We start from the raw sequence: 13,975 nt of genomic DNA on the forward strand, positions 1-13,975 counted from the left end.
TACGCTGTGAAGTGGTTTACGGCCTGCCAGTAAACCCAAAGCAGAAGAAGAAGCAGAAGAAGAAGAAGAAGTGACGTCAGTGGCTTCATTTGCCTAATCTTCCCTCAGGGACTTATTCCGGTGTGAACGCGATCTGTACTTAGTTCATGAGGACTAAAGAGTTCTGATGAACCTTTGTGGGAAAAGTACTGCGGTGTGAAAGCGCCTAACAGGATAAAGTCTGTATTATGTTTAATCAGATTATTTTGGTCAATAGTGTATCTAAATTGATGGTCATCTTACACAATATGTATGATTGTAACATATGTTAAATCTTGCTTTTTGTTTCACTGTTTGTTTTATAAATGATTTTGTCTCAATGGAGAACATGAACTCTCTTAATCTCATTTAGAGCACAGGGTAGTGTTGCATCTCTTGTGTTTGAAATTAGCATTACAACAACAAAAACCATCCTGACAACTACAGGAAAATAACCTGCCAAAATGTTTAGTCACCTTTTTAAAACTTGGTAGAGAAAACAATTTAGATCAGACCTTGAAAGCTGTTTACTTTGTTCTCACTTGATTAGAAACATATCTGCAAACTTATTTCGTATCACATCACATATGATTTTTACTGAGTAATTTAGAAAGATGTTCCTGAGAAACCTTCTCAACTCATTAATACACAGATTGTTTTCCTCTCATTTTCCTCTTAGTGCTCCCGTACACAGCACTTCAGCAAAAACAGTACATTTTTCCCGAGGAAGGTGTGACCTTCTTGTTGAATGTGTCATCTTGTCACCGCTTCTTTGATTTATACGACACCATGTGTCACAAAACCAATAACCGACCCTTCCATGGCCTCGCCTGCAGTCTTTTTCAGATCGCCGTTTGGCCTTTTGCTCCGCAGCGTGCTAGGATGCCACTTTAACATTGCTTGCTATTTTGAAATCAGACGTGAGTGCAGCCTCCTCCTCTTTTTGTTCTCCCAACAGACAGAAGAGGGGCTTTGGCCTTGAGGGATTCTTTACATTTCTGAGTGTTGGCTGTTAAGGACACAACATCACACACATAGATACACACCAATATCTCCTCTGACTGTAGACATGCTCAACAGCCATCTTGACGCCACTTAAACCTCTCAGCTTATTCACTTCAGTGTGTAGTCCACTGCTCACACCCCGGCCTCTCCTGTGTGAGTGTTCGCTGCAGCGCTCCTGCCAAGCGTGTCCGTCACATTAATAGCTGGTATGTTGGAGATTAGCACACCATCACACTCTGACTCAGAGGATGACAGAGGCTTTGTATAGATTTAGTATTTAGTGCTCGTAGTTGGCTGCGGGACCTTACAGACATTTGACACCTCACAAGACCACATGCGCGTTAGCAGCCACACGCTCCACATGCTCGGTTGTATTACAGGACTTAAACAAATAATGTCATCTCAGCTAAGTTTCTGAGTTGTTGGCATGAAGTCTGATGATTTTCCGAAAGTGCAGTGATTTACTTGCGTACATTTTTCAAGGTTTTCAGACTAATCGAATGATTTATTTTTTGTCTATCACCATGTTGTTAATCTCTTAGAGCCTTAACATTCTAAATGTGAGTTGTGAGGGTCTATGTGATGCTAAAGTGGGGCAGCCAAATACAGTCGGTCAAGATAACACCCCCAAAATATCCCTCTGTGTTGTTCCCTGGTTAATAAAGTTATTTTAAGATTTTCTACCCGGGAAAAAGGAAATAAAAGTATAATTATTTAGGAAATAGATAATGAAAAGATATGATGTTTTTTCCTTTTGAGTTTGATTCTGTTAATGTTTTAACATGGAGTGGCCTTGACACTGCGCTGCACGTGGTGTTTGTTGCTCTGTTTAACCCTGTGTGTCGTAAAGGTCAGAGTTGTTAACCCACAGCTGTCTGAGACTCAGAGTGAAGCCGCTGATGGACTGGTTTTTTCTTCTTTCTCCAGGTATGGGACACTAATGTCATGAAGGAGCCACTAAAGCTGGGGACCACGACAATCCAAGACTCTTCCTTTGACTTTTTCTTAAGAACCAAAAAATGACCACCCCAGAAAACGGAGGGACAGGAGACACGCTGTCCACGCACTGTACCGAAACAGCATCATATTTGTGTACGGTTGCCACGTGTAGTGCCTTTGCACAATGATTTTTGCTTTCTAAAAGAAACAAAATGCTGTGAAATTTGGACATTTGTAATTACTATTACTAATTACTCTATACGATCCTGCCAGGAAGAAAAAAAACCTAATTAAATCTAGATTTATGTGTTGTTCTCCATGCCGACGGTTGATAGAGACGGAGTAGTTTCCACATTCCAAAGAGATGGTTGAAATCCGTTCTCTCCCTCCCACAGTTCATTTTCCATCTCCTATTTTATTTATATTTAAAGCAAAAGCTTCACACATTGCTATTTTATTCAACGTTCACCAGTTCAGGATAGAAATATAAGCACTTGTAGATTTTAGCTGATCTCACTTTTATTATGTCTTACCAATAGTGCAGCAATGGTCTGAGTAATATATGTTAGCACATGTGATGTTTTGAATATCATACTGTATCTTATATAACATCTTTATACTCGCAACAAAAGGTATTTTTTGCTTATTTTGTATTCACCAACAAGGCAGTTAATTTCGGTGGCGATAGGAGTGTTGAATATTCAGAAGGCCATTATGACTTTTATTATCCTTCATGTCATTTTATTTATGTTTTAATGTGTTTTGTCCTTTTCTATAATTCTAGCTGTTTTTGTAGCTTTTGTACCTGTTTGATCACTTTAAAATCTTCAAACATTCCTCTTTAAGAAGCAGCTGCACACGGTGCCTTCGCTGTAGGTTTTACAATGTAGGAAATCGGCATTCCAACCCACTTTTTTTTATCTACTTTAACTTCTACTAACTTCTCTATTGCCTCTATGCACACTCTTATGCTCAGCGATCATTGAGGGCATACGAAGTAAAATCAGGGTGCCTAAGCATATAGCAAGAAACTAGTACAATGCAAGGATATTTACCACTATGTCTTCTGGCATATGATTGCAATGGACACATTTATGACAGCTGAGGTACAGTACATGATAGCCTCAAAGCAACGCCGTATAATATTAAGACTTGTGATTTCTCCTGCTTATCTTTCACTTACATGGTCTTAAGTAGCACATTCCATTTTATAGTTTTTGCGCGGCACAAGCTTTGATAATATTAACGATTTGCCGGGGCATTAAATTGATGTTACTGCTCAAAAGTGTGACAATCACATTCCATGGCTCCTGAAAAGAGCAGGGGAGCTTGACCAAAACATTTTCAAGCGTGATTTAATGTGAGATTTATGTTGTTGTTGTTTTTTTAAATACAGTGGTTTCATAATGCCGTACTGTTTTTGTTTTTTACAACCTTTGTGTCCATTTTATGTTTTTTAAAGTTCTTCCATGTTTAACCAGACACTTGTTTGTGTAGCGCGAAGCCTATGCAAAACACACTATCTGTAGCCTCTCTAAACACTCCCAATTTCATACAAATGGGCAGTTTCCAACTGGATGAATGTTTTAAACATTGTACGCTTCACTCAAAAACAGCAATAAAGACATTGAGGTATTCCACATGGTTAAGTTTCCTTCCATCATTTTACTTAAGGTTGTGCTATTGTTAACTCCTTCATATTTAGCATATAGGTAGGTGGTTCTAAAGCAATGTCTCAAGATCATCATATGTTTCTCGCTGTTAACTTCTCATGAGCTCAGAAAAACTGCTTTGTGATGGTGCATCTCGACTTGATCCAAGAGGATTTTAAAGTAGTTGAATTTGCTTTCAAAGTAGGAGAATTTACTCAACCCTTAAAGAAACATATCATCCCTCAGTTTATTACAAATATTCAACAGTTGTAGATACAGGGATTCGAATTGAAAGCAAAGGTACACAGCTCTAACAAACTGTAAAATGTAGTGCAGTACTGTAGCCTATACTCAGAAACTCATCAATTTTCAAAACTACCCTATATCATTGGCTGATAGGATAGTTTTGAAATGTGTGTTTTTATTCCACTTTCCTGGACAGGGCCACAACAATTATCTGTGTCATGTGCCTTCAGGTCCTGAAAACAACGCTATGCCATCCTAAATAAATGTAGTGATAAAAAAAAAAATGGTAGGCATTGATTTACTGTAACCCTGCTGCATTCTGATTGGCTGTCCACAGGTGCTGTTGTTGTTAGCGCTAATTAGCAGAAGTTAGTGTTTCTGAAAGACTGCTACTGCGGTCATGCGACTACACAAAGTGTTGCACACCAGCCGCGGGATACTTTTTATAAAACAAACCTCTGGTAAAATAATATAAATGTAATGGGGAGCGGTTGTTCGTGAAAACATGGCTAACTGCTAATGTTAGCTCAAAGAGGAGGGCGCTTCTCGGCTGCATTTTACGTGGGGAATTGAGCAGTGCATTGAGGTAAGTGTGGGATCCCTGAGTGGGAAATGTGAAAAAAGAGTCAAGTATGTTTTGTAATAATATTACAAAACATACTTGAGTCTTTTTTCCCATTATGTGGTAGAATACTTTGGTTTTCTGAGCTAGCTAACTGTGTTAATGTGTGGTATGTTGAAAGTGAACTGGATGTCAATGGGAGTATATAGACTTGTGTAAAAAAAAAAATTACCATCATTTTTGTATTTACTTTCTTATGAAATAACTTACTATTAAGACAATTTCAAAAATATTTGAGTTAATTTTCAGCCTTTGTTGGTGCCAAATACAATATATAGATTTCCTTATACAGTCTGGTTTTTCCCTGCAAGTTAGACAAAATATATGAATTTCATTTCATTTCAAACCTTTATTTATGCAGGTGAATCCCATTGAGATCATCGATCTCTTTTTCAAGGGTGACCTGCTGCAAGTAGGTTCCACATGAATATAAACATAACAGAAAAAATGAAAAGTATGAATGTTACAAAAACACATGTTTTATTATTCTGCTGCCTTCAGGTGCTGTCAGGAATTATGTAACAATCAGTGTGTTGCGGGCCCTTTCTACTGTACATAGCCTACTTCGACCTCAGCAGCACATAGCGTCTCTCGGCCAGTTTGATTACAAAGAAAATCAGCAATCAACTACTCAATGATTTTTCGAGATTATTTTATCGTCAACTGAACAAAACCTTGAGGTGGAGTTTGTATTTCCAATGTCAGTCCTCGAATGTAACAGTTTACAAGGTGCCCTTAAAGGCAGCATTCCTATCCAGGTGTAAATCATCAACTGCCTCCAACAATAGAACTGACAATCCCAACCAATCACGGAGGAGATATGTAGTCACATGATGGACAGCGCTGTATTAAGTGTGCTTATGGTTGTGGGAGGATGATTGAACTTGTCTTTGTCTGGATTTCAAAGTACCAGAACTGAATTTGCTGCTAATCTCATCTCTTCCTCAGGGATAATCGGGAGGTAAGACGTGTGTATGACCTCTGGGTGCTTGACAACAAAAAAGTCAACTCAAATGTGTTTTGAATTGCTATTGAATTACAGTTAACACTAAGCAGTTTTTAACAAATTGATATATTTGACAAAAAGTGAATGATTTTAACAAGGTCACGCATGCTGATTTAAAATGCCCCTACTGTATGTAGATTTGATGATGGCTTTTCTTCCAAATCTGAGCAGGCTGATTTAAAGGTGCTAAGCTTGCCCCTGAGACGCTGTGTTGGTAGCATGCTTTGGGCTTTGACTTAATGCTGCCTAATGCTGAAACCAGCACCCGCAGCATTCCTGCCGCTGTGGTATTTTCCTTTTTCTACCCAGACGGGGACTGACCGCACGCATTAAAGCAAATACACGTTTAATACCTCTGCCATGACAACCCTCATACACTGCGCATTCTTTCTGGGTTTCCAGTCAGTGCCTTTCTTTAACCAGATGGTATTCTTCACTTTCTCCTCTTCGAATGTCTCTTTCCTGATCCTTTTGTGAGGTCAACTGCTCAATGTGAAGACGCAAGGAACAACCACACAGGGAATCTAGGCACCATGATGTTGGATATGTTGGCAGATTTTAAACAGAAGCATGACTTTGGGCGGTATCCATATACAGCAGAGGTGTAGATATGGCATACAGAGGCTGAATGTGCAGCTGGCCCTTTGAAAGGACTTGGAAAGAAAGAATGGGATTGTAGCCAGGCAGGAGGAGGGAGTGTGGAACTTTCTACATCGCACCCATTCAACATGCATTTCAAATAATTAAACTCAATACTTAATATGTTTAAGTAGCAAGTCACCCTCCTGAGAAGCATTGTTAAAAATGTTCCCCATGCGGCTGACCTAACCGCGGCTACATAAATAGCCCGTCTGAATAAGCACATTGTTTTACTGCGAGTGTGGAGAGGTGAGCCAAACTCAAAATGTCTGGAGGAGAAGCTCCACACCTGTTCAAACGCACATATATTTATTCTTAAAAATAGATCTCCCTCAGCCTTCTGACAGCATTTTTTATGATGTCATTATTCCAAAACACGTGGAAACAATCGTAGGGTTGTTGTCCAAGGCTGACATGTAACTGATATATTTATATATAGGGGACTTTTAAGATGCCAGTTGAATCCATCCCTGTAACCTTGAAACAGACATTCTGTTTGGAGGTCGACTCATCAAGTAATCTGATCTTTATATGAAATTGCTGAAAGTTAAAGGGGACCTATCATGCAAAATGCACTTTTGTACGTCTTTTCTACATGAACATGTGTCCCCGGTGTTCCAGGGAACTCACCAAGTGTCAGAAAACACAACCCTCTCTATTTTCCTCCATACCCAAATCTCTTAAAAAGGGGCTGCAACGGATCTGATACAGACTGATCCAGATTTGAACACTTCTATGACGTCACAGAAGTGGCGCTACGGCTATTGGGCCAACTCCACCAATCAGGAGGAGACAGCCACGGACATTGCCGGTCGAAAGCGCTGGAGACGCTGTAGTACATATGCCAGGCCTGTAGATGGTGCTGTTCTCACTGAATCAGCCCATGCAAAGAAAGTGTTAAATTGAGCGAAATGAGGAATGGCTAAAATGCATGATCTGTTTGGTATTTTGAAAAATAAAAAGTATAAATATGCCTTATATAGGTATGGTCCTACACTATATTATTCAAATATAGCATGATAGGTCCACTTTAAGTTGTTAAAATCTGTTTTAAAGAGGATATATTATGGGCATTTCCAAGTTCATATTAGTATGTTGTGCCTCTCCATTCTTTAATGTTCAAAAAGCTCTTTATTCTTCTCATACTGCCTGTGCTGCAGCACCTCTTTTCACCCTCTGTCTGAAACCAGAGCCCAGTCTGCTCTGATTGGTTAGCTGGCCGGCCCTGTTGGGATTGGTCAACCGTTTAAAGATGTCCCTCCTTAGCCTAGCACGTACAATGTGTTGGATCGTAGCCAATAGAAGCGGAAGTGTTATATAGTGATGTCATTAAGTTACACAAGTGAACAAATGAGTCCAATGGAGGCGTTTCAGGCAAAGTATGTGTGGAGTTCTCTGGGGGAACTTTGGGATTGTAGCCTTTGCAGACCATTTACATGCACACAAACCTATACAACACACAACAGGAAAGTGAAAACCTTAAAAGGGCCCCTTTTTTAAACAGCATGAATCAGAAAAAGGATAATGTGCGTGAATATCAGACGTATTGTGAATGTTATGATGGACATTTCTCGCAGCGCACCACTCCAGAGCCTTTTGAGCACCTGGAACATTGTTTAGGAGTGAACACATCTGAGGCAGTATGAAATGTTCAGCTTCAGAGGCGCTCGGTCTGGGTGGTTTCAGCGCTGCTCACACTCCAGCCGGCTGCATTGAGCGCGGCCAACAGGAAATGGCTGAGGATTAGCCTGGAGCTGTTCAAAGCCTCTGCTCTCAGTGCCCATGGTTGAATCATTTTCAATTCTACAATTGCTCCAATCTTTCAACATGTAGCCGAGGCTTTGGTTTAGTTGTTTGCACAAAGGTGCTGAAAGGAGAATAAAAGAAGAGAGATAGGAACCATCTGTCCGAGGGAAAGGAATCCCAGGGGTTGTAAAAACACCGCAGTCGATAAGACAAGGGGAATATATCAAGAAGATCCAAAACATGGCAAGAAGAACATTAAACATTCAAAAATAAACATAACCAGACTAATTGTATTTGGGCCAAGAGGATTGAATCACCTATGTATGTGTGAGAGTCACTTCTAAAACGTATTATCTCAAAACAAGGACTTCATCTTTTCTGTCTGCCAAAGAGGTGATTCTTTGATTCCTTGATGCAGGTCATTGGAGTTGAAGATGTCCGGAGAAGAAGAAGTGGTGGAGGAGATGGTGTAAGTTACATCCATTGCATTTAAGTAGCGTCTCTAGTGGTTTAAGTCAAATCTACACACAGATCTGAGCAGCCGATAGCTGGAGAAGTTCACAGCAGCATCTCTTTTCTTTTGCAGGGAGGAAGGTAAGCAAGCCTTTGAGAGCATTCAGTGGTTCTTGAAAGCAGAATGTCACTTTCAAGCTTGTGTAGCTAGACGTAGCTGACCTTATTATGTCTGCTCAGAGGAAGAAGCCCAGCAGGAGGAAGGTAAAGCTTCGGCACGGCTTCATGTGTGTGTGCCTTGTTTACCCTCTGCTGTCTGATCAAATATGTTGTGTGCATGCTGTGTAATGTGTGGTAGAAGTCTGTGGTTTGGTTTTCGACTGGAATACTGTGTTTTCTGTTTGATCCTGACACTTCATTTGTTAACACCGTTCTGTCAGCTTCCTGTGAAACAGCAACTTATTAACTGAGTTATTTCCATTCATAAATCTTTCAAATTGTGATCTGACAAAAGTTGCATGGAAAGTTTTCTGAAGTCGCTGCCAAGTGAAGTCTTGGCTCGCTCTGATGTAATTGTATATATGTTTATAGGATTGCATTCAAGATATTTAACGTATGCCAGAATTTGGTCAAAGAAGCATTGTGATATTTCTTGGTAAAAAACGTTTGAGCATAAGCTGGAAAGTACATCATCTTTAAACATGTTATCCTTTAGTTTGTGTGTTTGAATATAATACTTCATACCTTTTAGCTCTCTACATTTCAGAAGGAGTATTTACTCCACGTTGGACATTAAGCTGACACAACTTGTGGGCTTTTACTAAAGTAGGATTTTCATTAGTTTTGAATTGCCACTTAAACTTGAGAAAGGACCCCTTTAACTGTTCCACCGCTGTGTAGTGTTAGATCAATATAATTGGAAATGTGAAAGCTGAACCAAAATGTGGATTAGATGATTCCTGTTACAGCTCACAGGCTCATCATCTGATCCCAGATCAGATTAGCTCAGTCAGACACCAGCAATAGATTCAGTTCTTCCCAAGAGACGATATCACAAAGCTCGGAGTCTGACCATCGACCCATCAATCCATACTTTGTTCTCTCAGTCATGAATACAACAAGAGAAGGTTTGCATGACTTGCTTCTGTCAGTAAATCTTTCATTTAAATGTACACACATCTGGCATATTGTTGTGTTTGTGTCATGTTGAATAGCATAACTTGGCTTTATTACTTGTTGTTGTATAGTTGTGGAAGTTGAAGTAGAAGAAGCTGCACCTGGTGTAGAAGGTAAGTGTCCTCTTTAAATATGACTATGCACCATACTGTCTGTTTTTATAGTATAATAATAGTTGTTTGTGTAGCTGTGCGTGTGCCATCATGAATCTGACATGCATTGCATACTCTTTTCTCATTTGAACACAGACTCTTGTGCTCATCTGCTCAATGCATTACCGACTCCTTTTCTACCTCATTTAATCCTAAACCATTCATTTCCCTGTTTCAATATTAGCTTTTGTGTCTTCAGTCTTTGCTAATCACTGAATACATTTGTGAAGAATTTGACATCCACTTAGACAAATGTACTGTTTGCATGCAAGTAAAACCCAGCCCAAAACCCATTTCAGCACATTTCATTTAATGGGATTTTCTAAAACGTTTTAACATCTTGTTATTTTTCTTAAACCAAGTAGTGGACCTCTCATATTTCTAATTATATAATTGACAGAAATGTTCTCTTATATAATGTGCACTGTAAACATCTAATCATATTTTCACTACTTCACACCACCTTAGAACTTCCTACGGCAGAAGGAAATGACATTATGTTCTAATGTACCATATCATATCCATCTTTCAATGGTCACATCTTTGTCATGAACATTTACTAATAAACGTTTCTCTTTTTCTTGCTTTTATTATACATGCAACTGATTCCCTTCACAAAGAGCCTGCAGAAGAAGGTAAAGCACACTCTCTCCTGCTCCAACAGTGTACAGCAGGGGGGTCAAACTCAAATAGACAGTAGGCCAACATTTTAAAATGGGTACTAGTCGTGGGCCGGACTGGTTCAACGTTTATTGCAGAACATATTGAAATGAACTTATTGCACATATTAAACCTGGAACTAACAAAGCTTAAATTATTGCCAATAAAAACAACATTAAACATTAAATAATCAGTTGCATTCATTTCTTATGGCTCTATCTGCAGAGTCATTTCTTATGATCACATTTTTCCAAAAACAGCTTCAAAAAAACGATTTCCCTCAAAGAACAAACCAAACATGCCCTGTTGTCTCAAGAAACAAAGTGCAGAAGGAAACATCCATGTAAACTCAGTTGCTGCTCTGTGATGCTAGTTCAGATACTTGGCATCTCATCTTGGGTGCAAGTTCATCAATGTTTGGGCTCAGGCTCTGAGCTGAGGAGACCCTCAGGATGGAGTGAAGGTGTGCGTGCAATATACCGGCGGGCCAGATCTAATAGTAATTAGAAATTATCCTGCGGGCCGAAATTAAATCCACCAAGGGCCTGATTTGGCCCCCGGGCCTTGAGTTTGACCCCCCTGGTGTACAGTCATACAGTGTAGTCATGACGATGAAAATCTTAGGTCACAGGCTCCTCCAGCAGTGCAACACAATAAAACATTTAAAACACGCCTTGTATGGCACACCCTTATAATCTTTACCTTCAGTGTGTTTTGTCCCTCTTGTATTCGTTGTTTGTCATGAACATGTACTAATAAACTTGTTCTCTTTTTCTTGTTTCTTTATTCTAACAACGTGTTCCTCCCAAAGAGCCTGCAGAAGAAGGTACAGCCCACTCTCTGCAGCTCCAATACATATATATTTAAACCATATGGCACACCTTATATTCTTTACCTTCAGTGTGTTTAGTTTCTCTTGTGTTATAAACGTATTCGTTGTTTGTCATGAACATGTACTAATAAACTTTTTCTCTTTTTCTTGCTTCCTTATTCTAACAACGTATTCCTCCCAAAGAGCCTGGAGAAGAAGGTACAGCCCCCTGCCTCTGTTAGAGCTGCATGTTAGTGTGACTGAACATCACTCTGTGTGCAGCCACCATGCGCACAGAGCTTTAGTCGGGGCAAGACAACCTTAGTGCGGAGGTATTCATGAGAAAGGTTTCAATCTCTTTCAATTCCTGGTACGGATAAATCCATTCGTCATGCTTATACTTATTCTTTTAATGTACTTTTCCAAAGAAATGCCTCCTTTGTGCAAAAGTAAACAAAGCTTTCATGCCTTGAAACCCCCTAGAGCACTCAAATCCACCCAGAATGACAAAGCAAAGAGATATTCTTTAGACTTAAAGAAGTTTTTCATATCAAAATATAAAAAGTAGAGGTCTAACCTGAGTGGAATAGTGTTTTCAAACAAACGACATGTGTTAGTCCTCTGCAGCCGATGCACTAACATGTCCTTTTGTCCTTCCTGTAGAGGCTCCAGCTGCAGGTGAAGGTACTGTAGCTCAGATACTTGTTAAATAAACACCATCATCATTTGTTTTCCTTTTGGTAACTGTGATTCTCCTTTTTTTATAATAGATGAATCCAAACCCAAACCAAAGTAAGTCTATTTGTTTTGTGAATTTGTAATCTAAACACATGAACAAGTGATGGATGAACCTGTCATCTAAATATCTGTTTCTAACCCTGACATATTATTTTAGGTTAGTGGCTCCAGTGTTGACTGTGCCCAAGATCCCAGAGGGAGGAGAGAAAGTCGACTTTGATGTAAATGATGACTCCATTTTTTGATTTGTTATTTCTTTGTAGCGACGTGTCTGATTGTTATTAGACTATCTATGTTTCTACAAATAGGTCTCATTTGATTTTGTCTAGAATCTAGATATTTGGCTCTAATCATTTTGCCTCTAGATTATAAGAGATATAGGACTTACCCTTATTTGTAATGCAGTCACTCGAGGTCCTCGGTAGTATGCAATACAAGCTGTGTGTGTGTGTGTGTGTGTGTGTGTGTGTGTGTGTGTGTGTGTGTGTGTGTGTGTGTGTGTGTGTGTGTGTGTGTGTGTGTGTGTGTGTGTGTGTGTGTGTGTGTGTAGGACATCCACAGGAAGCGTCTTGAGAAGGATCTGACGGAGCTGCAGTCTCTGATCGAGGCCCACTTCATCCAGAGGAAGAACGACGAGGCCGAGCTCCTCGCTCTCGTCAACAGGATCGTAAGTCTCCCAGGAGAGCGTGACGATCACTGGAGTGATGCAGCACCCGGCAAACAATAACTGTGTGTGTGTGAGCAGGAGAAGCGTCGCACAGAGAGGGCTGAGCAGAAGAGGGTCCGGGACGAGCTGGAGAAGGACAGGCAGATTCGTATTGCTGTGAGTCCCCTCTAATCTCTTTTGATATGTGTGTGTGTGTGTGCTTTCAGTATGTCTACTCTAGTTTACTGATGAGGAGTTACACAATAGCCGTGTGCAGCTTCAGCTCAAAATCACAGATGTTGATCAACTTGAAGTGTTTGCTTTGGGGGGCTCAAAGAATAGAAATAAATCAAATGACCAAAGTTATGGTAACCGCTCATCAGCTGCCGTCCAAACTACTGATCGCCATGGCTCCTTGTTTTGGCTTGATACTACATTTACTGTCACTGTTATCATAATGCCTTTTCCAGTAAAGCAATACAACATTGAAATTCACTCAATAATAAAACTTCTCCGGATTTGTATACTTTTTATGATGCTATAAAGGTGGTTCAACAAAAACTAAACTCTGAAAATGTACTTAGAGAACCACAACTGTTCTGTCTTAGTACGTACTAGTTAATATGTATTAATGTTATTACTTTTGTTCACCTGCCCAGGGATGAAAGATTAAGAGCTATCGGCTGTATCCCTGTCTGATACTCTGTCTATTCAACTTGTACATTAAATACATTGTTTTTGTTTGTTTTATTTATGTCTGTCCAACAGGAGGAAAAGGAGAGGAAGGAACTGGAAGACGCGCGTAAGAAGCATGATGGAGACGCCAAGAAGAAGAAGGCTCTGACCAACATGACTCACCAGTATGCTGGTGTCCAACAGAGGGTCAGTCATCACGTACAAATACACAGGAAGCTGTTTCTCAAAAGAGATGACATGTAGACAACCATTGCTAGAATAAATGACAAAGACTGTTACCTAGATCAGTGGTTCTCAACTGGTGGGTTTGGGTCGCGGACCCGTTTCAAGTGGGTTGCGGATGTGTGAGTGAAGAAAAAAAAATTGAAAAAAACAATTTGGAATATTCTTTTTTTTTTGGGAAAAAAGTCAAACTTTTATTTTGAAGGCCCGATTTTCTAACGCTGTGCATGCAGTAAGCTTTGGACTGGAAGTACCGGAGACCATAAACGGTTTTGAAAACTTCTGTCATGTAGTGATCATCCACTCAATAAAACATCTTTGTTGATGTTTTTTCGAGTCTTCTGGCCAATCAGAATCAAGACTGTTGCCGGAAGTCCCCACGGAGAATAACTTTGCGGTAGAACTATTCTTTATACATCCATGGGTACAACTTCAGATAAAAATGATGAAATATGACCCCAGGTTTTATGATTGACAGGTCACAGAACAATGGGAGCTATCTACCCTTACCCACAATTTAAAAATAATTCACACAGATTATCTCCTCT

The 13,975-nt window shown here is 39.8% G+C and overlaps 2 protein-coding genes across 11 annotated transcripts in view; both read left to right on the top strand.

Annotated features, from left to right (window-relative positions):
• Nucleotides 1–3,606, top strand: part of cald1a (caldesmon 1a) — a 54,360-nt gene extending 50,754 nt beyond the window's left edge. For all 6 annotated transcript variants that reach the window (XR_799946.1, XM_010787972.1, XM_010787974.1 and 3 more), the window contains one exon: nucleotides 1,951–3,606. Coding sequence is in view for 5 of the 6 variants with exons in the window: in XM_010787972.1 (XP_010786274.1) it covers nucleotides 1,951–1,964 (14 nt within the window). In the remaining variant the exon portion in view is untranslated. The remainder of the gene's footprint in view (nucleotides 1–1,950) is intronic.
• A 778-nt stretch (nucleotides 3,607–4,384) lies between these two features.
• Nucleotides 4,385–13,975, top strand: part of LOC104960036 (troponin T, cardiac muscle isoforms-like) — a 13,450-nt gene continuing 3,859 nt past the window's right edge. For 2 of the 5 annotated variants that reach the window (XM_010787984.1, XM_010787980.1), the window contains exons 1-14: nucleotides 5,357–5,443; nucleotides 8,292–8,342; nucleotides 8,460–8,467; nucleotides 8,567–8,590; nucleotides 9,574–9,615; nucleotides 10,275–10,289; nucleotides 11,126–11,140; nucleotides 11,330–11,344; nucleotides 11,789–11,809; nucleotides 11,896–11,917; nucleotides 12,021–12,084; nucleotides 12,414–12,530; nucleotides 12,609–12,686; nucleotides 13,278–13,391. In XM_010787984.1, the coding sequence (XP_010786286.1) occupies nucleotides 8,308–8,342; nucleotides 8,460–8,467; nucleotides 8,567–8,590; nucleotides 9,574–9,615; nucleotides 10,275–10,289; nucleotides 11,126–11,140; nucleotides 11,330–11,344; nucleotides 11,789–11,809; nucleotides 11,896–11,917; nucleotides 12,021–12,084; nucleotides 12,414–12,530; nucleotides 12,609–12,686; nucleotides 13,278–13,391 (570 nt within the window). In that variant the 5' untranslated portion in view covers nucleotides 5,357–5,443; nucleotides 8,292–8,307. Of the gene's footprint in view, nucleotides 4,447–5,356; nucleotides 5,444–8,291; nucleotides 8,343–8,459; nucleotides 8,468–8,566; nucleotides 8,591–9,573; nucleotides 9,616–10,274; nucleotides 10,290–11,125; nucleotides 11,141–11,329; nucleotides 11,345–11,788; nucleotides 11,810–11,895; nucleotides 11,918–12,020; nucleotides 12,085–12,413; nucleotides 12,531–12,608; nucleotides 12,687–13,277; nucleotides 13,392–13,975 lie in introns of those variants that run through there. The other 3 variants (XM_010787983.1, XM_010787981.1, XM_010787982.1) reach the window with 3 other exon arrangements.

This window comes from Notothenia coriiceps, unplaced genomic scaffold (genome assembly GCF_000735185.1).
Source record: "Notothenia coriiceps isolate Sejong01 unplaced genomic scaffold, NC01 NC01_scaffold00031494, whole genome shotgun sequence".
Lineage (NCBI taxonomy): Eukaryota > Metazoa > Chordata > Actinopteri > Perciformes > Nototheniidae > Notothenia > Notothenia coriiceps.